The sequence below is a fragment of the Aspergillus ibericus genome (assembly GCF_003184845.1).
Source record: "Aspergillus ibericus CBS 121593 unplaced genomic scaffold BO80scaffold_3, whole genome shotgun sequence".
Classification (NCBI taxonomy): Eukaryota; Fungi; Ascomycota; class Eurotiomycetes; order Eurotiales; family Aspergillaceae; genus Aspergillus; species Aspergillus ibericus.
The window spans coordinates 1,002,065-1,026,223 of NW_020292101.1; the positions used below are offsets into that span (position 1 = coordinate 1,002,065).

Consider the following 24,159-nt stretch of genomic DNA (forward strand, 5'->3'; position numbering starts at 1 on the left):
GCACCTGACCACGCTAGGCCGCTCCGGGCACCCCTGCACAAAAGATGTCTATACTTCATGGCTCTATAGACTTGGTCTGGCGGGCATTTTGTTATTCAGCCAGGACAAAGGTCAGCTGGACTTTTGTGATCCGGGTTAACTATATACACTCGTCTGATAACTAACGCCTACCCGGAATCAAATGGCTGATGCACCGTCATTAGGACTTGGTCTTGGACTTGGACTTCGTCCCACCCGTCTTCACCTCCTTCTCCAATGCGTCCAATGCGGATGCATATCGCGCCTTGACCTCCTTCATGTTATCCAATTTGATTTGTACCTTGCCTACCTTGGTAGACCGAGTGATCTTCCCATCCACTCCCTTAGCGATCTGGCTCGCGAACCACTTGCCCTCCCGGTGTGCCACTAGCGTCCACGCGGATCCTTCCTGGCCAGCCCGAGCGGTGCGACCAACCCGGTGCACGTACGTGGTAATACTGGCGGGCACATCATAGTTGACAACATGCGTCAACGACCGTAGGTCCAGACCGCGCGACGCACGGTCGGTAGCAATGATAACGGAGACCTTGCCTCGGCGGTACGCCGTGAGTGTCTTACGCGAGGCAGACGACTTGTTGGACTTGATGATCGTGCCTATGCGGTCCGCCAGCGAGGGTTCCACCAGTGCCAGCAGGCGAGCCAGTCGTGAGGCAGATTCAGACGATTTAGTAAAGACCAGGACTGTTGTCTGTGCGGGGCTTTGTGGTTTCTCGTCCTCCGGCTCCGAGTCGCTGTCAGATTCCGACTCGTCGCTGGACTCGTCCTCGGACGTATCATCGGAGTCGTCAGAGTCCGAACTGGTATCCGATTCAGAATCCGAGTCTGACTCTGACTCTGAGTCCGACTCGTCAGAGCTTGAGTCCGAAGTGTCATCGGAATCTGACTCGGAGCTTGATTCTTCCGAATAAGAGACAGAAGGTTTGACGCTCTTGGCCTCAACCTTGATCTGTGACAGCAAAAGACGTAGGAGATAAAGTGGCTTCTGTGACCCGTCTCCAACCGAGAGGATGTGCTCCTTCAAGGTAGGCGGCAGAGTGAACTGTTCGTCCGAGGGCGCAACCACACCGCTCTCGTCCTCATCGACTGCAGCATCCGATCCAATAACGACCAGCTTGGGGTTGGCGAGGCGCAGCGTATTCAGTTTCGTCACATCTCGGGTCATGGTGGCACTCAGAATCACCTTTCTCGGTTCCTTGCTCTGGATCGGCAGGCCGAGCCCAGACAGAAAGTTTCCGGTAAAGCCAAAGGCCTCGGGGGTCTTTCGTGCGTCCAAAGAGCCCATCACGACGTCGACCCATTCCTGGAAACTCTCGTTCAGCAGTCGATCCGCCTCATCAATGACAAGCCATTCAAGATTCTTCAGCGTAAACCCCTTGGTGTAGCGAAGATGATCGACCAGACGGCCGGGCGTGCAGATGAGAATGTCAACATTAGGCTCCGACCGGTGAACGTAGCCAGGCAAAGACTCGCTTAGATCCCCGGCGTCGGAGATGTAGTCCTGCAGACTAAAGTTGGTCCAATCGTCTCCGGTCAACTTCACGTTCTGGCGGAGCTTGAACGTCGCCGGGCCGTAGACCTGATCAACCCGCATCAACGAACGCTGCTCGTCTTTGATCGCCACGTTTCCCACCGCGGATGCCACGCGGAGCCCAGATCCAGCGGCACAGAGCTCACAAGCCTCTCGGGCCTGTTTCACCAGCTCTCGAGTAGGCACCACGATGAGGCCTCGTAAACGAGGAGCAGGGAGCGCTTCTAACGCCGTAACCAGCGGTAGAACGTAGGACAACGTTTTGCCCGAACCCGTGGCGGCGGAAATGCAGAGGTCTCCCGGATGGTTCTTGGGACCCTGCAAGAGTAGCGGAATGACCGTTGACTGCACAGCGAATGCTTCCTTATAGCCATTGCTACCCAGAACTCGGAGGAGGTTGGAGTCGATTCCCAGATCAGCGAATTTGCTTCGGTCCTGGGCCGATGCGCGCAGAGGATTGGCCAGCCACTGCGGCAGCGAGGAGTATGTTGGCTTTTCATCCTGCTCCGGGGCGGCTTCTGGCTGTGGTAGCGGCTCCAGACCCTGCGCTACAACTGGCTCTGCTGTCGTAGGCCCCGTGACCTCTGCATCTTTCTCGCTCTCCCTTGCCTTTTCCAGTTCCCGTGACTTCTTGGACTTTTCGAACTTGGACAAAATGCCGGCAAATTTATTCTTGACGGGTTTGGCGTCGTCATCGGCCGATGCGGGTTCCGGACTTTTCCTGCTTTTCTTCGAGTTTTTGACCCCCTTTTCTTTAACGTCAGTGTCGTCCGCATCATAGGCCACGTCCTTCATATCGACATCATCTTCAGCCGTGTCGCTAACCGTTGCGGTTCGTCGTTTCCCATCCTTCGATTTCTTCTTCTTCTTAGTGAGGTTGTCGTCTTTGTCTGGACGAGCCGTCTTGCTGCCGACCGGCGAGACAGCACTCTCTTTTTGGGGCGATGTCTCCTGAACAGCACTGCTTCTCTTCTTCCGGCGTTCGTCGGGTGTCGTAGATCTGGACGGAGAACGCTGATTCTTCTTGGATTTCTTGGTCGGTGTGGGTGTCGACTGAGCGACGGCGGAGCCATCGATGTCTCTCTTTCTCTTGTGGGATTTCTTAGCACTCGACGGGGTTCCTGAGCTTATCCGAGTAGCGTCATTCTGTGCGGAGTGACCACCGGCCATGATCGCAGGGTGAGCGCAGGGCCAGCGCGGAGTCGATAAGGGAGGCGTGACTGCTGAACAGTCGGTGTTGCCAGAACAGCTCCGAATATTTCTTTTTCCAGCGGGGAATCTTTGCTCGGCAGAACCCCACCGCCCGTCTTGCCGCCCGGGTCTGGACCAATCCGGGGTTCATCGCGTCCAGCGCCGCATCTCGATCGACGCCAACTGCACCCCTGACAGCCTCCCTGAGTTGATGCTGAACTGGTCCGACATGGACAAGCTGGACGTGACTATCTCATGGCAATTTGATAAGGTGTCATTTGGCTAGATTAGAGATAACTGACCGTCATCATGCCATATAACATTGCGTGAGTGTCTGTTGCGGTCGGGATGATACAAACTAATCAGTCCACAGTATGGTCAGTGACTTTTTCTTTCCCCAGCCAGGTTGGTCTTATGCTACAATGGTATCTCCCCGTCATTGCTGATATTTGTAGGCGGAATTGAAAGTCACATCTACCAATTGTCGACCGTAAGATTGCCGAACCTCTCTCCTCCAATTTCAGCATCTCATCGAACTATAGAAGCTTATCGATCGCGGTCATAAAGTCATCATCATCACACATGCCTACAAAGGTCGCACTGGTGTTCGGTACCTCACAAATGGGCTCAAGGTGTACCATGTACCATTCTTCGTGATTTACCGGGAATCGACAATGCCGACGGTCTTCTCGTTCTTCCCTATATTCCGAAACATCGTCATTCGTGAGCAAATCCAGATCGTGCATGGGCATGCAAGTTTGAGCAGCTTCTGTCACGAGGCTATCCTTCATGCTCGCACCATGGGCCTTCGGACGGTATTCACCGACCATTCGCTATTTGGATTTGCTGACGCGGCGTCCATCCTCACCAATAAGTTGCTCAAATTCATTCTGAGCGACGTGGACCATGTTATTTGTGTCAGTCATACATGGTAGGTCACTTACTGGACATATATCGGATTAGGCTGATTGTGAGTAGCAAAGAAAACACGGTGCTTCGAGCCTCCTTAGACCCGTTGATGGTCTCGGTCATCCCGAATGCGGTGGTGGCAGAGAACTTCCGACCCCCCGAGCCGCGACCTATGCCGAGACCCATAGCACCCAACGATATCATCACGATCGTTGTCATCTCCCGTCTATTCTATAACAAAGGAACGGATCTGCTCATCGCCGCCATTCCTCGGATCCTTGCGTCCCACCCGAACGTTCGGTTCATCATTGCCGGGTCCGGGCCCAAAGCCATTGATCTCGAGCAAATGTTGGAAAGAAATGTGCTTCAGGATAAGGTGGAAATGCTTGGTTCTGTCCGGCATGAAGAAGTCCGCGATGTGATGGTTCGAGGTCACATTTATCTACACCCTAGCTTGACTGAAGCGTTCGGAACGGTTTTGGTAGAAGCGGCGAGCTGTGGTCTGTACGTGGTGTGCACTCGCGTGGGAGGTATCCCCGAAGTGCTTCCTCAGCACATGACGACCTTTGCCAAGCCTGAAGAGGACGACATTGTGCTTGCCACTGGCAAAGCCATCGCGGCATTGCGTTCGAACAAAGTGCGGACGGATCGCTTCCATGACCAGGTGAAGATGATGTATTCCTGGACGGATGTGGCCCACCGTACGGAACGTGTCTACAAGGGCATCTCCGGTGACATTAGCCCGGAGGAATTCTACGGCTACTACCCGGGACAGGGCTGGGAGGCCGGCCGCGACCGCGTGCGAAGCTTTGCACTCATTGACCGTCTGAAACGGTACTATGGGTGTGGCGTGTGGGCGGGCAAGTTATTTTGCCTCTGCGTGGTGATTGACTTTTTGCTTTACGTCTTCTTAGAGATGTGGTTCCCGCGGGCGAACATTGATATAGCACGCAGCTGGCCTAAGAAAATTCACCAGGAGAACAAACGACTGGGGAATCCAGATAAAGGCGACCGTCTAGGACTTGCGTCATGATCCAACGGCGTCTACATTCGCATGCTCGATCACGGCCATCTTCATTGCAATTTGATTCGCTATGTATACACACGATACCCATACCGATAGACGCAGTTTTATTAATACAATGATTCGTTAAATAGCATAAGCATCTTCAGTTCAGAATCCAACCAAGGTCCAGCCCGGTGATGCTCCGCTTATGCCCTCTTAGTCGAAGGCTCATACTTCCACTCCGCCGCCGCCGTCTCGGCGGGCTCGGGGTCCCTGTCCTCAGCTGCCAACGCGCCCTTGTCTCCGCGCTGACCAGCCTGAGCCTCGTCGCGTTCCAGCCCGCGCTGGCCCGGGATTTGCCTCTCAAACTTGTCACTCCCGGAAGCGCCGACCTGCTCCAGACCCGCGCTCTGGCCCTTGCGACCAGATTGTCCGTCATGGCGAAGCTCGCTGCTCGTCTGGCCCGAACCGGGATGGCCCAACCCGGTGTGCACGTCCTGTGAAGTAGCGCCCCCCAAAGTATCACCCGCGGAAGTCTTCACCGACTCCTTGCCATGAGCACGCTCGACATTAGGGTTCAGGGCCTGGCTACCGGATTCGCCGACGGGGTTAGGCTGGTAGGAGCTGCTGGCGGGCGCCGTGCCGGGGGGATGCGTCTCAGCGCGGAATTCGGGGACGAAATCAGCGGGGGCGACCTTTCTGCCTATTTGGTGCTGGATGCTGTTAGTACATCCATCATTCCTGGATGTGACAGAAAACATACACCACCCTCTTCAAGAGGACCGGTCGGCTTGACGGAGGGCTTGAACTCGCCCTGCTGGGGGTTGGCGACGGCGTCGACGTTCTCGAAGTGGCTCATGGTGAATGTGTTGGTTGTGATGTGGTCGAAAGAATTTGGTTGTAAGGTAGATGATTTATAAAATTGTCAGATTAACTAACTCTGTTGTGAAGAATCAACGACAGTAACTGGCCCGACTTATATACGTGCTACCCAGTTAGGGCTTCACGGGTATGACGTCAAAGTGACCGACGTTGACTTCATGGAGGGACCGGTGGTGCAATGCTGGGCAACCCAAGACGTCATGCACTGGCATCTCGAATGTCCATCGGCCCGGTTTCTGATCGCGTGCTTCCATGGATGCGTTGTGGTTGTCGGAAGTTTCTAGATGCTGTGTTGGGGTCAGTCTCGGGTCGGATATGTGCTCCATACACAGTACTACACAAAATATCACTACTATGTAGTAACAGTTTTCGTTATGATCTTTCTAAACATGGCTGGATGGTATCTACATCATACACCATAGCAACGGAAATCAGATGGAAATAGAATAAATGCAATGACCAGGTATCTTCCGATATTCACATAACCTCATGACGCCAGAAACAACCCAACAACAAACGGGAGAATCCATCGCAACTCAATCATCGCAAGTCTATAGTCATACCATCACTTCATCAACGGCGGCCGACCCTCCTTATTCCACTTAACTCTAGTCTGCACCCATTCCACCGCCTCCTGCACCCCCGAACCCATCAGAGCACTAACCGGCAAGACACGACTATCCCGAACGCCCGCCCCGGTCTCCCCCTCAAAAACCTTTCGCACAAACCCCTCCTTAATACGCACCACCTCGACCGAATCCTCCCGATCCTGTTTATTCGCCAGCACCAGAATCGGCACCCCCGCGACATCCGCACTCTGCAACACCGACTCCAACACCTGCCGACATTCATCCAAACGACCGAAATCGCTCCCGGGGGCATTAATCCCCACCATTTCCTCCGTAAAGACGCTAGGATGGGTGCCCGATGGCCCGGAGGCCGAGCTGGGACGTCGACTGGGAAGCCGGGTGATGTCGGGGTCTTGGCCGACGTCGGCACTGTCCACGACGAAGATAATGGCGTGACAGCTGGAGTAGTAACTCTGCCAGAGGTTCCGCATGGAGATTTGTCCCCCTACGTCCCAGATCTTCAGGTACATGTCCGGGAGGGAGATGGTCGCGACGTTCTGGCCGACCGTGGGAACGGTTTTCCCGGGGTTGGGGGCGGGGACGCCATCGGGGCGGGGTTGGTAGAGGGCTTTGATTTGGGAGAGGAGTGTGGTTTTACCGGCGTTGTCGAGTCCGAGGAGGAGGACGGAGTATTCTATTACAATTAGCAGAAGGGGGATGGTGATAGGAGGAGGGAACTCACCCTCCTTGCTGGTAGCGTACATATACAGCGACTTGGCCAGATGATACATGGTTGCGTGACGGAGGGTGGAGTCCTCCCCGGCAGAGGCAGACGCAGCCTCGAATTCCAATTAGAACCGGCGGGACGGCAGATCCGATAAGAGAATCATGGCAGCAGCAGAATAGCCCGGATCCTCGGATTGCACTTGCGGCTTCGTCGTCTGCTGCGATCCGGTCTCTTGCCGGCGCTGATGGCGATAGTCGCCGAGGGTCCACGCGTCAGCCGCGTCTCGATCGGGAAGGTAGGGCATAGGGTAGTGAGACTGCTCGCCCTGAGCCCTACCTTCCGCAATGGGCAGACCCCGCAACGTCGCAGTTGGGATTCATGCACCGTCGATCTCCCATCAATGCAGTTACCAGTTGATAAGACTGGACAGCAAGCCAGCCACAAAGGCAGATGCTGTTCGTATTTTGATAATTGGAATGGATTCATTCAAGTAATTCATTTCGGCCGACTGGATCACCCGCCAGACACTGAAACAGACCCTTTACGACCCCGGATGCGCCGGTGGCACGGAGCCACGACCATCATTGGAGGCTGGCACGGCATTTGCCCCCACGTCCCAGGGACTAAGTAACGATTACATCGTCTTGCTAAGCTTGCCAGCAGCGGCGAGTTTGTCAGCGAATTCCCCAGGCCTTGTCCGTTCGCGGAATCGGCATCCCCCCCCCCTCCTCTTGCCTTCTTTTCTATGGTTGCCTTCAAGTTTATTTTCTTCCTCCTCGTCAATGTAACGGCCACTCGATGGCCCTCCGGTTCTCTCTCCTGCGGCTGGAGGTAGTGGCTTCTCTGCGTATTTCTGCCATCCTGTGATTGGAACTTTATCGCCTCTATCGCATGTCGCAAACGGCATGCCCCGTGGGGGATGGGCGATCGGAGGCACCAGATATGCCTTCCATGGAGACTGACACCATCATCGTCGGTATGTCGCCATCTGCCTGTTATCGGAGAGGCTGGATTTTTCACTTCCCCTGGTCCGTGTTATCGTGCTGACGAGCCCCCCACAGGGAACGGGCCGTCGGCCATGATCTTGTCGTATCTGCTTCATGGTCATATTCCTTACTATTCGGCCAATCCACCACATCCAGATCCGCTGTTGCATGCGAAGCTCCGAGATTCCCCAGAGCTGATCAATGTGGATGTGTCCGCGTTGACGGATCATTTTGCCGCCTCGAGGCTCTCCTACTCCACGCAGGCTTTGCCGGTGAATGTGCTCCTCGACACGCTGGTGCGCACTAGTGTGGACGTCGATGAGCTTGAAAGCAGCACTAATGTCGAATGGCGGTTTGTGCCCGAAAAGGCCGTGCCCCATTTGGTCTTTGGAGATGCCGTGCATGCCGGCGGCCAATGGACTGATAATCTCATGCCGGCCAGCTGGGACATTCAGACCCTGAGCTATGCGTCGATGTTGTCTCTGCCTGGCTACTCGTTTGCCGAGCACTACCGGAAGGTGACGGGCAAGGATCTCCCTGCGTATACCCGACCCAGTCGGGAAGAGACGGCCAGCTACTTCCGTACCTACCCTGAGGCGGTTCAGATCAATGACGTTTTCCGGTTCCATGAAACACTGTCCGGCATATCGCGGACAGAGAACGGATTTTATATCCGCTCACATGACATCCATTGCAAGCATCTGGTCCTGGCCAGCGGGATCTTCACCCAAGTGCTACAGCCAAGCCCGATGTTGCAGCCCATGGCGGCGCTGCAGCCCGTTCCGGAGACTCCGCTCTTGGTCATTGGGTCCGGGTTCTCCGCCGCGGATATCATCATTTCTGCCCCCAAAGACCAGAAGATCATTCATGTTTTCAAATGGGACCCGGAAGGTCGGTCGTCGCCCCTGCGTGGGTGCCACCACCAAGCCTATCCCGAGTACGCGGGAGTCTACCGCCTGATGAAACGAGCGGCGGTTGCAGCAGATCCCAGCAAGAAGCGGGTGAAGATGCGACGGACCACGTCGACACCTTTCCTGGAGACTCGGTCTTGGGATGAGGTTTACGAAGGACTTCCCAACACCGAAATCGTTGGCGTCGAGATGCAAGAGAAACAGGCCATTATCACATTCCGCCAACCCGACGGGAGTACGCTTACTCGGGCTGTGCGTGGAATGGTCTACGCTACCGGCCGACGGGGTAGTCTCGAGTACCTCGACCGGTCTCTCCTGAGCGAGGTCGTTGGTGATGCCACTGACATAAGTCCGATTATCTCCGCGCGGACCCTGCGCAGCAAAGCCTGTGAGGACACCGAGGTTGCACCCAACGTATTCATCATCGGCAGCCTCACCGGTGACTCCTTAATCCGGTTCGCATACGGGAGCTGTGTCCAGGCCGCGGGGAAACTGATCGACGCGCGTACCGGTAAAGAACGCGTCCGCAGTGGATCGAACAATACTTCCCGACCGCAGTCGTCGTTAGGCGTGATGCGCGGGATTGACGGACACGACATTACGCCTCCCAGCGAGACCCGTGTTGTCGATAACGACCGCATGGCGTCTACGTTGCCGCAGAGAGTGATGCCGAATGGCCTGTGGCGATGGCTGTGGAGATGGTTTGACGTTCGGTGATTGTAGCATACATGATAGAGATAGATGTGTATATATCGCATGCTCGGTGGTGCGTCTGATAGCTGTTTGGGGTGGTTATTCTCTCTTCCTTTTTTAGTGCTCTAGTGTCGCAGTTTGCGGTCGGGGTCTAAGCTCATCTACATATCACTGAACTTGTTGTTATGCATTGCATTGATATTTCTTCTTGATTAAGTAGTATACTAATCTAACGATGAGTAGAGGGAGTTTAGCTTACAGGATCACCTACCGCAGCACTGGCAGGATGACTAGTACCCTATGATGCCTAACCTGCCCGACCTACAGGTGCAATTAATCCAAACCATTGAATACAACCCCCCCCCCCCCCCAGAAGACTGAGTTTATGTTCACTGAAATTATATTCATAGATCCCGGCCAGCTTGACAGTACTAGTATGGTTATCGCTCACGATAGCCAGACACGGGGAGCCAAAGGCATCATCACTCAGAGTACCCGGACAATCTCGAGGTGCTCTTTCCACAACATTTCCATCACTTATTCCGTCCGTTTGAACCACGGATGTTCCAGCGCCTCCTTCGATGTTATCCTTCTCCTTGGATCCAGCGGCGTCATCTTCTCCACCAAATCCCTCAGCTCCGGCTCTAGAAACGTCCACCCCTTGACCGGTAGTAGCGGATTCTCCGGCCCAAATGTACTAACCAACTCCAACATGCGTTGAAAGTACGGATTCTCTTCCCCGATATGGTCCAGGAACTGCTCTAAACCATCGATGTTGGCAAAGTACGATAGATGAAGGGGCAGAATATGGCGCCATGCGTCTTCCGCATTGAGCTGATCGTCGGGAACGCGCAAGACCATCCGGTTGGCCATTACGTAGACCATCTAGCCGGGGGTATTAGCGGGTCAGAAGCACATGGTTCGATGAGAAGAGGACCGAATGGCTGCACATACCACAAGAGCAAACGAGAAGACATCGGATGATTGGTTCTGACGGGACCGCGCCCAGCTCTCGGCGCTTCGCCACATGGCGTTTCCGCACAGAGGGCCGCGGAGCCATCGTCCTGGTGGAACTATGACAGTGGCATCCAGATCAGAGATCTGTACTTGGTTCACAATGATCTCTTGACCCTCGGTGGCAGGTTCCGTGTAGTCGACGAGGATGTTGTTGGGTTTGATGTCTGTGGATAGTCAGCATTGACGGTCCTTCCCAGTCCGCCAAGGAGCAGGCAGGCTTCCCATTATGAACGATATCATTAGCATGCATATTGACCAGTCCTTGCAGTGCGCTTCGGAGGATTCTCCTCCTGGTCTCTTGGGATAGATTCTTCTGACTGAAGCGAAGCAAGTCGCCACGCAGGAAGGGGTAAATGAACACCTCCGTCTCCCGAACGGTATCAGTTACGGTTCGGATGTTGGGGTAAGGAGAGAGCGATTTCTGCAGGTCGAATTGATAATCAAATTCGCCTGGAATCAAGTTCTTGACGACGTATTGCTTGCCCTCCGCGCTTGCCAGCAGGTCAGTCGCAACGGATGAGTGGTTTCGACCCATGGAACGCACCTCGCTCGATAGACATGCAACGCGGTCTTACCCCCGTGGGTGAGTAGCTCCTCGATGCGGTAGGTCTGCCCGGAGTCGCTCTTGATGCTTGTGCCCTGGGTGAGAGGCACCTGGCGCGACTGGGTGAGGGCCGACATCAGGGATCGCTGCAAAGGTAGGCGTTGACGACAAGAGTTTCGGGCCACGGAAAACGACTCTCTCAACCAGAACGGTGGTCGCATGGAAGTAAAACAGCGGATGCCGGGGACAACTGCAGCGACCATCTTTATGGGAGAGGGGCAATTAATTGGGTCTGTCTGTCCTCGATTCATCTTGCTCTATCTATGTCACGTCACATCACGCCGCGCGCCTCGGCGGCCAGGTACCCGAGTCAGCCGGGGGATCGCCCCGGGCGGGCAGCGCAGCGCAGTGCTTAAATCATTGCTTTACCTCCTCTCCTCTCTCTGCCACTGCAACTAACTGTACATGTCTTGATATAGGGGTTGTTGTTGTTGTTGTTGTTGTTGTTGTTGTTGTTGTTGTTGTTGTTGTTGTTGTTGTTGTTGTTGAGACTTGTTTGTATCTACCCGTACCGGAGGTTATTGCAATTATATAGGCCCTTGCCAGTGACTGGACAGTAACTCAGCCGTTCTCGGAGTAGTACAATGGGCCGCCCAGGCGCGCGCGGCGTGACGTGAAGTGAATCGAGAGCATGAACTGATTGAGTCTCCCATAAAGCTCATCGACATTTCAAGTCTTCTATCAATGCGGCCATCATGGTTGCTAAGACTGTCATTCTCTACAGTCCGAAACTCATATCTTCCACGCCAACCTAGATAGCAATCCATGACATCCACCCTCGCCGAGTTACGCCAGGTGCCACTCACTCAAGGCGCCAGCGTCAAAGGGGACTCCGGGCAGACTTACCGGATTGAAGAACTGCTCACGGAGGCGAGGCAGACTGGGTTACACGTATATCGAGCGAGGTGCGATCACTGGTTACCAAGGCCCGGGAGCTGTTGTTATACTAATATGAAATAATCACCCTGCATCCAGCGCCGAGGGCAAGCAATACGTCATCAAGAACATGGTCCCCGGCGAATTGGACTATCAGCTCGATCTGCAGAGACAATTAGCTTCGTCCCCCAACATCCGCACGGCCATTGATTCCGCCCGGGAGTCTGAGGCATTCATCTACCCCTTCCTCGACACCAATCTCCTCCAATTCGCCCAGAAACGCCTCTCCATAGCCACAAGGAAGCAGATCCTCCGGCGCGCACTACAAGGGCTCGTCGACATGCACGCTATTGATATGCAACATAATGGGAAGTTTGGCCGCACCTACGTGCAATCTCCCCCATGCTAACCCCATGCACAGACATCAAGCCCAACAACATCCTCATCGACTACACAGAGCCTGCTGCGGAAGGCCAAGAGTTCGCCATCAATCAAGTCCGGATTGCCGACCTGGAGGATACAGTCGTCGTCCCGCCTGGAAGTTGGCTAGAGGGACCTCTCTGCGGCAATGCGATGTGGCGAAGCCCCGAGAGCTGGGCGCGGTCCTTTCAAAACCAGACCTCCGATGTGTTTTCTTTTGGTCTCGTGGTCAGTACAGCTGGATCGCCCCTTTGAAATAACACCACCTGTTTACCTGTTTCCGTTGGCTAATACCGTGCGCAGATCGTCTACGTGATGACCAAGCGGATTGTCTTGCGCGTGCCCGACGACCAACTAAACGCGGACGACTCGTGGCGTCACATTCTCCGCCTCCATCTATCATATTTCGCAGATATCGACGGCATAGAGCGGTTTCTGGAGCATCTAGGCGATGAGAACCCGTACTTTTAACGCCTGTTAGAATTACTAACCACTTTTGGGGGGAAGAGTCCTAGAGAGCCGGTTGAGAAGTGGATGTGGCTGGAGCCCGAGTTGAGGGACTTGGTGGCTAAGATGACATACATTAATCCGATGAAACGGATCACGGCGAAGGAGGCCTTGGAGCATCCTTGGTTTGCACGCGTTGAGTAATCGTTCTGGGGTGAGGGGCATGGGAGGAAGCCCGAGTGACCATAAGATATAGATTTCGCGAGCAAGTCAACTCTCCAACCTTTGGTACGATTCTCACTCGTGTGGACAGGGTTCGACCCCTTACGCGCATTGCGACATTCCTTGAATAGGTTCAAGTTTCAGAAATATAGCCTATATAAAGAATAGGAGCTGTCACAGTCTTCATGGACAAGGGTATAGGGTAGCTGCCATAATCGTACACTTCCCCCCACTTCCTGACTAGCCCATAATCTGCAACTGGTCATCTGGAGGCCACCGCGTCTGCGCAAAGCTCAGACATCTCTTGATGCTCTGCAGGTACTTTCGAGTAATCTCGTCGCTCAGAATATGGGCCTGCTGATCGCTCTGATGCAGCTTCTCTCGTGCGGATCGCTCGTGGATACCCACCATGGTTACACCAATGGGCCATGCACTGTGAATGTTAGCTGGGTCAGGTAGAAATGAGGGAGGATACATACGCTTTTCCAATACTCAAACGTAAATAAGCATCATTGGCATCGACATATCGCCGTTGCTGCGCCTTGGACACAATCTCCACCACATGTTCCAGCACTCCGTCATCGATCTCGACCTTTTCGAACTTGCGAAACAGCGGCTTCATATTCTCCCGCGACTGCACCATGGCATTGTAGGCCTGTCGTCCCTGCAAGCTCTGCTTGACCGACACATCTCGCTTCGCCAGGGCCAGCTCCCACTCCCGCAGCACCATGTTAAAGTACGACGCCAGCTGCCGGAAGAGGAACTTCTTCCCCTCCAGGTCCTTGGGCATCTTCTCGGGGATCTTCATCTCGACCTCTGGCACCAGCTCCAACGTCGTGGGAATCGGACCATCTGACAACTGCTGCTGCGGTGTCAACGCCCGCTGTACCAATCGACGATACCGTCGTAGACGTCCCTTGTGTGTCTCCCCGAATAATATGGCCGGCTCCTCCAACTCGCGCAACTTTTGCAACAAGTCCTCCTCAGGGATATCCTCCTCGTCGTCTTTGTCCGCATCTTTATCATCTCCTGCCTCAGTCGGTGGCAATTCCGGCAATCCCAGTCTCTTCCTTCGCTCTCGCTCACGGGCTGCTTCCTCCTCTTCACGCTTCTTCCGCGACTCCTCAGCCAGTTTGCGCTTCTTATCCTCACGCTCTCGACGGCGCTCAGCCTCTTCGTCCTCGAGCTTGCGTTTCTGAGCGAGCCGTTCTTCGCGTTCGCGACTGAGTCGCTCCTGTTCTTCATTGTAGGCAGCTATGCGGGCGGCCTCGAGGTCGCCGCGACGGGTGTATTTGGATTTGGAGGGATCCTGGGCGTCAGCTTTGGGCTTTGCCTTGGAAATCTCCTTGGACATTAACGCAGCGAAATCCATTTTCCTATTTCCCCCCTCCCTTTTCAGTAAAAGAACACAAAGTAGTCGATAGCGTCGTTGTGTCAAGTGAGTTTAGAAACAACGTCGCAAAGCGAGGTCCGGACCGGCAAACTTGCCGCGCCGCCTCCGCCTGCGGCATCAACCAACACTCCATTCCAATCATAGCTTGCTCCAGCTCCCTCGCCATCTCACATCAACCACCACCCTCCCCACCTCACCGCAATGAACTAACACCACACCTCACTCAATCCAAACGACCCTTACTTACCTCCAAGAATTATCAAAATGCCTCCCAAAACACCCCCCACGATCGACCGCCAATCCACCACCCCCTTCCACCTCAAGCTCTTCTACCGCCTAAACAACTACCACCACCTCTCCGACTTTGCACCTCAATCCTCCTCCTCCTCCTATGGCAGCCACTACAACGGCCCTACCAGCGGCCCCAACGCGATCCGCACGCGCAGTCCACCCCCCTCCACCACCACCAACACCCTCCCCTCGCACCTCCAAATCTACACCTGGCAATCCTGCACCCTCCGCGAACTCTCCCAGCTCTTGACCTCCGCACTGCCGAATCTTCTCCCCGATCCGCCGATCGGAACGAGACTGTGCTTCCGGCTGATTTACCCGGACACGAAGGGCGCCGCGACGATGGGGCCCGACGCGAGGGGTCGGTATTTGGCTAAGGAGTTGGGGAGTGTAGTTGTTGGGCCGCGGGGAGGATCCTCGTATGGGAATGAGGGTGACGAGGAGACACAGGGCGGAGGGAAGGGCATACGGATTCAGGGAAATGATGCAGAGAAGACGTTGCAGGAGGCGAGGTTCGTTATTGGGGATTATGTCGATTGTGCGGTTTTGCCTCCGTTGGAGGATGGGTCGGTGGCGCCGCCGGTGAATGCCGGACGGGGGATGGCGATGGGTGGTGGGATGAGGGCGTTTCCGGGGGATATGAGGGAGAGAGGGGAGGGAGGGGGACGGTTTCGTGGGGGGATGAGAGGGGGGAGGGGGGAGAGGATTCCGCCGGGGGATTGGAGACGGGGGGAACGTGTGCCGGAGGGGAGTGGAGGGGATAGAGCTGGTGGTGGTGGAGGGAGAGGGGGGAGGAGGGGATGGGCGCCGTATTAGTTTACATGTCTCCCCTTCTTCCTTTTGTTGTTGTTGTTGTTATGTTAGGAGTTGAGGATACCCGGCAGCTACCTACGATGAATGTACCGGTAGAGTGAAACGGCTCGACAATGAAAATGGTAAATGAACGAAACTTCCGCGGTATAATGGTGGTAGTAGTAGTAGGTACATATTCAGCCTGATCCATCACCCTGAACCTTTCTTCCTGCAGGATCAGAGAGACTAAAACTCCACGATGGGATCGCCTCTACGCTTTCCGCGCAAGTTGTACAGACCCTACATGGTTAGCCTAGCCACCTCGACTGCCCACGAACCCAGGGGATACATACATCAGTCTTGTACGCCACATAGCCCAGCGTACCCGGGATCAAAGCCATATAGAGGAACGAGAACCAGGCATGACGCGGCATCCAGCGAAAGTACTTGTAGCGGTTGGCAGTGAGGTCTGCTGGGATTAGTTTCGAGGAATGCGACGAGTCTCATTGGTGGATCAGGACGGACCGTAGTATTTCTGGAGGGCCGGATCAAGGATCAGGGCTGGGATGGTTAGTATTGTTGCAGAGAAGCATTGGGGAGGGGACGTACACTTGCTGGGACCGGCCATGGCTGCGGTTGTGGATGGTTGATGTGGTGGTGAGCGGATGTGAAGTGAGGTTGTCAGGTGATATACGACATTGACCTTGATGGCATTGATGGCATTGATGAGTCAGCAATGCATTACATATTTATACAGTGCAGTTATGCGTTATGCTACATGCATCATCAGCGATACAACCAGACACCGGCTAGATACCAGATAAGATAACAAGTTATACTGTGGTAGCATTGCACGCATATAATCCATCATAATTCTGCGTTCAGTTGACTTACTACAGTGCTATCGCAAAAATGGGCGCCCCACCATGGCGTCACGTTCAGACATCCGAGGTTGCGAGCAGAACTCACAATCACATTCAGTCTAGGCTCGTATACCTAGGTTAACTGCCCCTATACCTTATCAACCTGTTCAACCCATCTTATCCACCAACTCATCCCTCATTACAACCACCACACCACCACCACTACTCCGTACGAAGAAGAACATCACCACCATGACCGACCCCAACAAAGGCACCAAGCTGACCCTCTACTGGTACCCTCCCCCCCCCTCCCCCTCCCCATCTCCAAAACTAAGAAAAGGAATAGGCTCTCCCAATCCCGCTCCCACCGGATCCTCTTCCTCCTCGAAGCCCTCCACCTAACCTACGACCTGAAAATCTACCACCGCGGGCCCGACAAGCTCGCCCCTCCGGAACTAAAATCCATCCATCCATTAGGAAAATCCCCGCTGCTCACCGTCCACGCCCCCAACTCCACCGAGCCCATGGTCCTGGCCGAATCCGGCGTGATTATTGAATACCTCCTCGACCACTTCGGGTCGAACGCCAGTACACCACTGATCCCGGAGCGGTATAAGTCTGGCCAGGAGGGGGTCGTGGGCGGCGAGACGGAGGAATGGATGCGGTATCGGTATTATATGCATTATGCGGAGGGGAGTCTCATGCCGTTTTTGGTGATGCAGTTGGTTGTGGATAGTACGTTCCCCCCTCCCATTATCCTCCCTTTCCCCTTGATTATCCCATTGAGAACTAATGACTATCGATAATAGCGGTGAAAAACCCCCCCGGCATGCCCTTCTTCATCAAACCCCTGCCTCGTCTCGTGGCAGGCCAAATCGAATCCGCCTTCCTCACGCGCAACATCACCGCGCATCTAGAGTTCCTGGAACAACAACTCAGTTCCAGTCCCGGTGGGGGCAAATATATCTGCGGGACGGAGTTGACGGCCGCGGATATTATGATGAGTTTTCCGGTGATTGCCATGGCGGGGAGGGTGGATTTGAAGACGTTTCCGTTGCTGAAGGGGTATGCGGAGCGGTTGCAGGGGGAGGAGGCGTATGTGAGGGCGGTGAGGAAGGTGGAGGAGGTGGATGGGGGGTTTGAGGCTTCTTTGTGATTCTTTTTTTTTTATGTACTATTTTAAGAGGGTGTTGGGGGGAAGGGGGGTGGTGTCGTGTTATGCTGTATGTATGAATGGTGATAGTATTAATTCGTTTAGTATGTCTGAAGAAAGACTGAATATGCAACTGTATCGGGTATCATCTTCCAATCGCCTCCACCTCCACCCCCAACTTCTCCAATTCCCCCCCATCCAAACATCCCCGCCCATCAAACACCCATTTCGGATCCTGCAGATGGTACGCAATCCGCGCCCATTCCAATGGCTCACTAGCCACTCGTGGACTCCACGACCGACACGCCGCGCAGTCCCCCGCACAGACATCCTGCGGGGCCAGTCGAAAGGTCATCCCGTGGAACGCCCACGTCGCGTCCTTGCGCGCGGAAACCATCTCGTCGAGACTCTCGTACGTCTCCGAATCAGACCGGGAGCTGGTTCGCTTGCGCCCGTTCTTGAACTGGTCGCAGTCTGTCATCACGAGGACTGCGTGGGCTTGCGAGCAAGCCAGGTACGGGTCGGAGAGGATCGTGACCTTGGTAGAGACGAGCTCGGCGCCGCAGGCCGATTCGAGTTCGCGGAGGATGTCCTCCTCGTGGCAGTAGAGATCGAAGATGGCAATCTCCGCGGGTCGTTCCTCGAGTAGGAGTCGGATGACGTCGACGACGGGGGATTCGCGCGTATCCCCGGTGTCTTTTTTGAATGCAAACCCTAACACGGCGATCTTGCGGCCCGTCAGGTTGCCGTCGAAGCGCTGGATGACTCGTCGCGCGAACCGTACGCGCTGGTACTCGTTCATCGTGTTGACCTGGCGCCAGTAGTGTGCGACTTCCTCCAAGCCTAACGACTCGGCGAGGTAGGTTAGGCTGGCAATGTCCTTGCGGAAACAGGACCCTCCGAATCCGACTCCCGCTTTCAGGAACTGCGAGCCGATCCGTGCATCCATGCCGATGGCGCGCGCGACCTGGTCGACTTCCGCGCCGGTCTTCTCGCAGATGGCGCTGATCGAGTTGATGCTGCTGATGCGCTGGGCCAGCATTGCGTTGGCCACGAGTTTCGCCAGCTCCGATGACCAGGCGTTGACCTGGAGGATCCGCGCGGGTGGCACCCAGGTGTACAGATGCGCCAGCATGCGGGCAGCACGACGACCCGACGCGGTCCCAGAGGACCCGATGAGGACGCGGTCTGGGCTGACGAGGTTCTCAATAGCCGAGCCTTCGGACAGAAACTCGGGGTTCGAGAGGACTTCGAACGGGACGCCGGGGCGCAGGGTAGATAGCTAGACCGTCAGAACGGATCAGGTGTAAACATGGCACAGCATACCGTTTGTCGCACCCTCTCAGCCGTCCCACACGGCACGGTGCTCTTCTCGACGATAATCGCCCCTGGCTTCGCGTGCAGGGCGATCTCCTGCACGGCTCCGTCGACCGCAGTCATGTCGGTGGCTCTGCCCGCGCCCAGACCGAATGTCTTGGTGGGCGTGTTCACCGCTAGAAAGACCATGTCGGCCTGGGCGATGGTCATCGAGTCGCACGTGAAGAACAGATTGGGCTGTCGCTTCGAAAATGCCTCGTTTGCATTCGCCATGTCCGAACCATCGCGCGTAGCCCGTACCACATTGTACAAGCTCGGCTCATGCACCGGCAGATGGGACGATTTCCAGCCCTGAATACGACGCGGATCCCGGTCCAGCACGGTCACTTCAACCGATGGATTGTACAGGGCGAGAATCGCAGCCGTCGGTCCGCCTGTAGAGTTAGTAGTGCGAAGCTGAAGTATGCATCCAAACCTACCGACATATCCTGCACCCACTACACAAATGCTCTTCACGCGGTCGTCTGAGAACACTGCATCAGGTGAGGAATGCGATACATCGTCCACCTTCGCGGCGCGAAACAGCGGACTCGACGCAGGGGTGGTCGGACATGTTGAACTGTCATCCAGACTCCATTCAAGAGAACTCCGTGGCGAAGAAGCGAGATCCATAGCGACAGACCTACTCGTGTAACCGTCCGGGCAAATTCAACTCACACATAGGTGCCGGAGGGGCAGGGAAGAGGGGGGTATAAGCCTCTGCTCCGTACCTGGCACCGCACCAGATAAGCGCTGGGGGTCGCGCGCCCTGCCCGCATGCCGTTGAGCAAACGTGATAAGCAACCCATGAGCTCGGGATCGCCACGGCCAGCAATCGGATGCCACAGAGCTGCATGGGTTGATGCACGCGGGGGGCGGCACGGACTGCCACTGGGTCAAGTCTCGGGGGATGCAGGAGGTTTGTGTTGCCCTCCCGTCGACGACAGAGACATTCTGCCCGGCCCACGTGCCTCCGTCCAGCTTTGCGACACGAATTACCCTGCAACTCTCATTTCTGCGTTGCGGCACCTTCACCATGGGTCATTTGAGATGCACACACAGCCAGACCGTTTCATTTACAGTCATCATGTAGCAGCATAAGTACGTGCGTTGGCGCAGTGTCGGCCATGGCTGCCATCGATCATCGCCATGCCGCCCTTCAATCCCCCATCGGAGGACTTTCCCAGCATCCTCAAAGGCAAGAGGATTCTCCTGACCACCGAGTCACTGGGGCCCGTCAATGGCGTCAGTCGCACCACGGGCAAACTGATCGAATATCTCCGCCGCAATGGCGTCGACCTGGTCGTGGTTGCGCCGGACTTTGCTGGTGCATCCTCATCATCATCATCATCATCACCACCACCAAGTGAACAACAAACCCTCCGTCTGCCAGGCTATCCCCTGCCCTACAACCCCGACCTCTCCCTGGTCTACCCCTTCCACCTGGTCAACGACATCTTCATGCCCACCTTCCAACCGGACCTGATCTACATCGCCAGCCCCGCCTCATTAGGCTTCCAAGTCCTCCTCCAGCTCCGCCAACTGCACCACCCCCCACCCACCCTCTTGAACTTCCAAACCGACCTCTCCTCCTACAGCGAGATCATCTTCCCACCCTTCCTGGCCAACTTCGCCGTCTGGCTCCTCGCCACCGTCCAAGGCTACCTCTTCACCCACCCGGCCATCCACACCATCTTCTACCCCTGCAGCGCCGTCCTCACCTACCTCCAAACCACCCACACGCCCCTCTCCCGCACCTACCGACTCGGCCGCGGCGTCGACACCACCCTCTTCCACCCCTCCCACCGCGCCCCATCCCTCCGCCAATCCCTCGCCCCCAACGGCGAAACCATCCTCCTCACCGTCTGCCGTCTCGCCCCAGAGAAGGGCTTCGAATTCCTCGCCGCCACCATCACTGCCCTTCTCACCACCACCACCACCACCACCACCACCAACAGCAAACCACCCCCCTTCAAACTAATCATCGTCGGCGGCAACCCCAACCCAACCGTCACATCCCGCATCCAAACCCTCTTCTCCACCCCAATCCTCAAAGACCACGTCATATTCCTCGGCTTCTTAACAGGGATCGATCTCGCCCGCGCATACGCCTCCGCGGACGTATTCCTGCATTGCTCGATCACCGAGACGTTCGGGTTAGTCGTGCTGGAGGCCATGGCGAGTGGATTACCCGTCATCGCGCGCGATCAGGGCGGTCCGTCGGATATCGTCCGGAATCAGGAAACGGGGTATTTGGTGCCGCCGGGAGAGGTGGAGGTGTTTGCGGGGTTGGTGGGGGAAGTGGTGAGGGATGAGCGGTTGAGGGCCAAGTTGGGGGTTGGGGCGCGCCAGTATGCGGAGGAGATGACCTGGGAGAAGATTCATCGGCGGGTGGCGGGGCGGATGGCGGAGGCGGTGGAGAGGAGCGTGGTGGAGAGGGAGGGGGAGGTGGGGAGTGAGACGGCGTTGTTGGAGGGGCGTGGTGGTGGTGGTGGTGGTGGTGGTGGTGGTGGTGGTGGAAGAGTGTCAATCGGGGAGAGGATTCGACTGGGGCTTGCGGTGGGGGTCGTGTATGCCATGTGGGTGGTGGCGGTGGTGCCGTTGATTGTGCATGGGCAGCGCATGGTGCCGAGGTTGTTGCGGAGGATTCCCCTCCTCGGACGGTTGATTCCTGCTTAGTCCTTCTCCCTAGATCTGCTTCCTGTTTTTAGTATTGTTTGTTTTCGGGCGTGGCATAGACGAGATTAGATGAGGTATAGATTAGCGTATATGCATCTGCAACAGCGCCGCTGTCTGTCTATCTCCACACGCGCGCGCATCTATATGCAAGACAAGATATTTATCTAAAAAAACCACCATTAGACTCATCAGCCACGATAGTATCAACCAACACCATCAGCAAACAAAACATACTATATCACCCCCCCTCAACTAAACTTCCGCTGAATCTCCTCCTCACTAAACCGGCGAGTCTTCCGCCGCAACATCTCCGCCAACTCATCCTCCGTCATGCCGATCTGGTCACCCATCGGGACCAGACACTTGGCTAGGTAGCGATAGTCCTTGCGCATCAGACGCACCGTGATCATGATGTAGTCGATGTTGCGGAACACGAGGGCGTGTTCCGTGGCGTAGCGGTCTTTTTGACGGAGGAAGGCCACGGGGTGGTCGCGCCAGTGGCGACGGGGGTTCAGGTGGTGGGAGGTGTGGTAGCCGTCGTTGTAGCAGAAGCGGTTGCTCTAATTTGCCAATGGTAAGTTTAGAGATAGATAAAGAGGTGCGGTGGAACAGCAGAGATAAAATAACAGAAGGGGTAAAAAGGGAGGGGAGGAAAGGCATACCGCTACATCAATCAGGGTGATACTCGAGCGAAAGTCCGAGTTCGGGTCCGTCTCATCGACAAAGGCATGCTGGCCCCAGTTGCCCACCATGAGGCCGACGCGTAGCTGCAGGAACGGAAGAAGGAACACGAACAGCGTGGCCCGCCAGCTGACGTAGTTCCACATCAGGTACATCATCACGTAGCTGCCAATCTCCCAGAACGCGGCCTTGAGGGCAAAGTAGACCTTGCCCTTGCGTAGGAAGTAGGTGGGCAGCTCCAGCCAGATGAAGAGGTAGAAGCGGCCGACGTAGCAGGCGAAATCGGCTAGGCTGTCGCGCTGATACCGGATGGTCGAGGACAGGTCCTCGGGTCCGTTGCCTTCGACGTGATGGTGCTTGACGTGGTGGTAGTAATAGGAGTTCCAGGTGTGGCCCATCAACGGGTCCGTGATGTAGGGGAACAGCAGGTCGAACCACCACCAGAGGCGCTTTTTCAGGATGCCACCCATGTGGATGTGCTGGTGCATCATCAGGGTATAGGTACCCACGTACCAGGATTGCATGAGCCAGTGGAGGACGCCATGGACCCAGTGGAAGTTGCGGTAGAGATAAATCGCACTGGGGATCGAGGTGGCAAAGTAGAGGAGGAGATGCGTGAGCATGACCACGTCGGTTTCCACGCGGACGATGGACCGTGCAGCTTTGATATAGGGCTGCAGCACCCATTGATCCAGGAGAGGATGCAGCTTGACATCTTTCAGGTCCCAGAAGAACCAGACCGTGGGGACAAACTCGGCATGCTGGGGGTCATTGAAGGCCTCCAGTTGGCTGATGGTCGCATCGGCATCGGAGCTTGTTTGTGTCCCAGCCGCTGAGAGCTGTTAGCATGATCTCGGAAAAGCAGCGGCGCGGTAAGGCGGTGGGTATCTACTTGATCTCCCCTTTTTGGGGGGTGCCTGGCTATCTTTCAGCAGGTTATCGAGCACCAGCCGATCGGGCGGTGTCAGGTACGGATCGATAAATGTGGAGGGGTCCATGGCGAGAGGAGGGCAGACGACGGGAAACGAATGAGGTTCTGGCCCAAAATCCTGTTGGAGGTGACAATCGAACAAGCTTTAACGAACCGGAGAAAAGGGGGTGGGACCGGTCGCTGTCTCGCTGACAGTCGAGGTGTCCACTTCAGGCAGCTCCAGCCTCCAAAGCCTGAGGTCAAGCATCCGGACTTCCGCAACGGCTGCAGGTCGAGGTATCAGGCCATGCTGACTTCCACGGTCGCTTAGTGCGCTGATATCGTAATCGCTGCGTGGTTCTGATGTTCTGACGGTGCAGAGACTTTGGTGGGGTGGCCGATCGGTGACGAGTAGCATCCACGATCAGATCTCGCTACCTTCAGAATTCAGATCATTATTTCTTGAGCGTTTTCAGCCCGAATACCACTATGTAAGTACAATACTCGATCCATCCTCAGGGACAGGACTCCAGATTCCAGGCATTGGAGATGCCCACTTGGCGCGGGAACGGGCGTCACTTTTCCGAAACCGGCAAGTCCCGATATAGCTTGTCCGGCCGATCATTGGCCGGCTACTCCGTACAGCTCATCTACATACTCTACTAGGACTACGAGTCCTGTTCCATTCAGAGGATCCAATGTGCGATCAGACAATGTAGTAGTGCATGATCGTGGTGAAAATAGTTGAATTGCAGGAAGCCTAGATGATACTGCAAGCTCTCCGGGCAAATTAGCAGAACATCACTATGATTGAACAGCATCATGAAAGGTCCAAATCAAGACCAGCGATACAATCGAACTTCCACTACAGGAATCATTTGACACGGTTGGAATATGCGTTAGGGCTGAATTAAGCTCACTCACGGGGTTTCCCCTGAAACAATATAACAGTCAAACCACCGATTTGAATTCTGCCTGACTGATCCCGAGCATGACATGCACACAACCTACCAT

At 55.5% G+C, this 24,159-nt stretch overlaps 15 protein-coding genes across 15 annotated transcripts; 7 read left to right on the forward strand and 8 right to left on the reverse strand.

The window, feature by feature from the left end:
* Positions 1 to 36: 36 nt before the first annotated feature.
* BO80DRAFT_421543 (putative ATP-dependent RNA helicase DBP6) lies at positions 37 to 2,801 on the reverse strand. The gene has a single exon (XM_025718628.1). The coding sequence runs from the start codon at positions 2,735 to 2,737 to the stop codon at positions 200 to 202; it is 2,538 nt and encodes an 845-aa protein (XP_025579846.1). The 5' UTR covers positions 2,738 to 2,801; the 3' UTR covers positions 37 to 199.
* A 116-nt stretch (positions 2,802 to 2,917) lies between these two features.
* BO80DRAFT_138491 (phosphatidylinositol N-acetylglucosaminyltransferase subunit A/GPI3) lies at positions 2,918 to 4,790 on the forward strand. The gene is made up of 5 exons (XM_025713664.1): positions 2,918 to 3,084; positions 3,132 to 3,163; positions 3,214 to 3,248; positions 3,301 to 3,689; positions 3,737 to 4,790. The coding sequence occupies exons 1-5, from the start codon at positions 3,068 to 3,070 to the stop codon at positions 4,698 to 4,700; spliced, it is 1,437 nt and encodes a 478-aa protein (XP_025579847.1). The 5' UTR covers positions 2,918 to 3,067; the 3' UTR covers positions 4,701 to 4,790.
* On the reverse strand, positions 4,726 to 5,560 carry BO80DRAFT_421544 (uncharacterized protein). Its single transcript, XM_025718629.1, has one exon. It carries the CDS (start codon positions 5,432 to 5,434, stop codon positions 4,880 to 4,882), a length of 555 nt encoding a protein of 184 aa, XP_025579848.1. The 5' UTR covers positions 5,435 to 5,560; the 3' UTR covers positions 4,726 to 4,879.
* Positions 5,561 to 5,918: 358 nt separating this feature from the next.
* BO80DRAFT_398132 (ADP-ribosylation factor family protein) lies at positions 5,919 to 7,218 on the reverse strand. Its single transcript, XM_025717416.1, has 2 exons — positions 6,867 to 7,218; positions 5,919 to 6,818 (listed from the first exon to the last, which is right to left on the reverse strand). Exons 1-2 carry the CDS (start codon positions 6,913 to 6,915, stop codon positions 6,121 to 6,123), a joined length of 747 nt encoding a protein of 248 aa, XP_025579849.1. The 5' UTR covers positions 6,916 to 7,218; the 3' UTR covers positions 5,919 to 6,120.
* A 521-nt stretch (positions 7,219 to 7,739) lies between these two features.
* BO80DRAFT_421548 (uncharacterized protein) lies at positions 7,740 to 8,011 on the forward strand (the record flags this gene model as incomplete). Its single annotated transcript, XM_025718630.1, has 1 exon — positions 7,740 to 8,011. One exon carries the CDS (start codon positions 7,743 to 7,745, stop codon positions 7,896 to 7,898), a length of 156 nt encoding a protein of 51 aa, XP_025579850.1. The 3' UTR covers positions 7,899 to 8,011.
* Positions 7,918 to 9,695, forward strand: BO80DRAFT_421549 (uncharacterized protein). The gene has a single exon (XM_025718631.1). It carries the CDS (start codon positions 7,930 to 7,932, stop codon positions 9,463 to 9,465), a length of 1,536 nt encoding a protein of 511 aa, XP_025579851.1. The 5' UTR covers positions 7,918 to 7,929; the 3' UTR covers positions 9,466 to 9,695.
* A 283-nt stretch (positions 9,696 to 9,978) lies between these two features.
* Positions 9,979 to 11,139, reverse strand: BO80DRAFT_441105 (kinase-like protein; the record flags this gene model as incomplete). The annotated part of the gene is made up of 4 exons (XM_025721171.1): positions 9,979 to 10,326; positions 10,396 to 10,622; positions 10,777 to 10,949; positions 11,003 to 11,139. 4 exons carry the CDS (start codon positions 11,137 to 11,139, stop codon positions 9,979 to 9,981), a joined length of 885 nt encoding a protein of 294 aa, XP_025579852.1.
* Positions 11,140 to 11,827: 688 nt separating this feature from the next.
* BO80DRAFT_451836 (kinase-like protein) lies at positions 11,828 to 13,009 on the forward strand (the record flags this gene model as incomplete). The annotated part of the gene is made up of 5 exons (XM_025721901.1): positions 11,828 to 11,967; positions 12,038 to 12,326; positions 12,368 to 12,586; positions 12,662 to 12,819; positions 12,868 to 13,009. The coding sequence occupies 5 exons, from the start codon at positions 11,828 to 11,830 to the stop codon at positions 13,007 to 13,009; spliced, it is 948 nt and encodes a 315-aa protein (XP_025579853.1).
* BO80DRAFT_398140 (mRNA splicing protein PRP18) lies at positions 12,925 to 14,409 on the reverse strand. Its single transcript, XM_025717417.1, has 2 exons — positions 13,507 to 14,409; positions 12,925 to 13,460 (listed from the first exon to the last, which is right to left on the reverse strand). The coding sequence occupies exons 1-2, from the start codon at positions 14,397 to 14,399 to the stop codon at positions 13,268 to 13,270; spliced, it is 1,086 nt and encodes a 361-aa protein (XP_025579854.1). The 5' UTR covers positions 14,400 to 14,409; the 3' UTR covers positions 12,925 to 13,267.
* Positions 14,410 to 14,702: 293 nt separating this feature from the next.
* BO80DRAFT_318842 (SAP18 family protein) lies at positions 14,703 to 15,311 on the forward strand (the record flags this gene model as incomplete). Its single annotated transcript, XM_025715100.1, has 1 exon — positions 14,703 to 15,311. A coding segment is annotated over one exon (609 nt), but the record flags the coding sequence as incomplete, so codon positions are not given.
* A 438-nt stretch (positions 15,312 to 15,749) lies between these two features.
* BO80DRAFT_461372 (NADH:ubiquinone oxidoreductase 6.6kD subunit) lies at positions 15,750 to 16,281 on the reverse strand (the record flags this gene model as incomplete). Its single annotated transcript, XM_025722444.1, has 4 exons — positions 16,113 to 16,281; positions 16,029 to 16,064; positions 15,857 to 15,972; positions 15,750 to 15,803 (listed from the first exon to the last, which is right to left on the reverse strand). The coding sequence occupies exons 1-4, from the start codon at positions 16,129 to 16,131 to the stop codon at positions 15,750 to 15,752; spliced, it is 225 nt and encodes a 74-aa protein (XP_025579856.1). The 5' UTR covers positions 16,132 to 16,281.
* A 54-nt stretch (positions 16,282 to 16,335) lies between these two features.
* On the forward strand, positions 16,336 to 17,522 carry BO80DRAFT_490549 (glutathione S-transferase; the record flags this gene model as incomplete). Its single annotated transcript, XM_025723642.1, has 3 exons — positions 16,336 to 16,659; positions 16,713 to 17,101; positions 17,176 to 17,522. The coding sequence occupies exons 1-3, from the start codon at positions 16,619 to 16,621 to the stop codon at positions 17,520 to 17,522; spliced, it is 777 nt and encodes a 258-aa protein (XP_025579857.1). The 5' UTR covers positions 16,336 to 16,618.
* Positions 17,523 to 17,664: 142 nt separating this feature from the next.
* On the reverse strand, positions 17,665 to 19,508 carry ugd1 (UDP-glucose dehydrogenase; the record flags this gene model as incomplete). Its single annotated transcript, XM_025715339.1, has 2 exons — positions 17,665 to 18,801; positions 18,846 to 19,508. 2 exons carry the CDS (start codon positions 19,506 to 19,508, stop codon positions 17,665 to 17,667), a joined length of 1,800 nt encoding a protein of 599 aa, XP_025579858.1.
* Positions 19,509 to 20,024: 516 nt separating this feature from the next.
* Positions 20,025 to 21,886, forward strand: BO80DRAFT_373119 (glycosyltransferase family 4 protein; the record flags this gene model as incomplete). Its single annotated transcript, XM_025716549.1, has 2 exons — positions 20,025 to 21,360; positions 21,400 to 21,886. The coding sequence occupies 2 exons, from the start codon at positions 20,025 to 20,027 to the stop codon at positions 21,552 to 21,554; spliced, it is 1,491 nt and encodes a 496-aa protein (XP_025579859.1). The 3' UTR covers positions 21,555 to 21,886.
* Positions 21,651 to 23,313, reverse strand: BO80DRAFT_138778 (fatty acid desaturase). The gene is made up of 3 exons (XM_025713665.1): positions 23,128 to 23,313; positions 22,217 to 23,067; positions 21,651 to 22,114 (listed from the first exon to the last, which is right to left on the reverse strand). Exons 1-3 carry the CDS (start codon positions 23,231 to 23,233, stop codon positions 21,803 to 21,805), a joined length of 1,269 nt encoding a protein of 422 aa, XP_025579860.1. The 5' UTR covers positions 23,234 to 23,313; the 3' UTR covers positions 21,651 to 21,802.
* Positions 23,314 to 24,159: the final 846 nt, after the last annotated feature.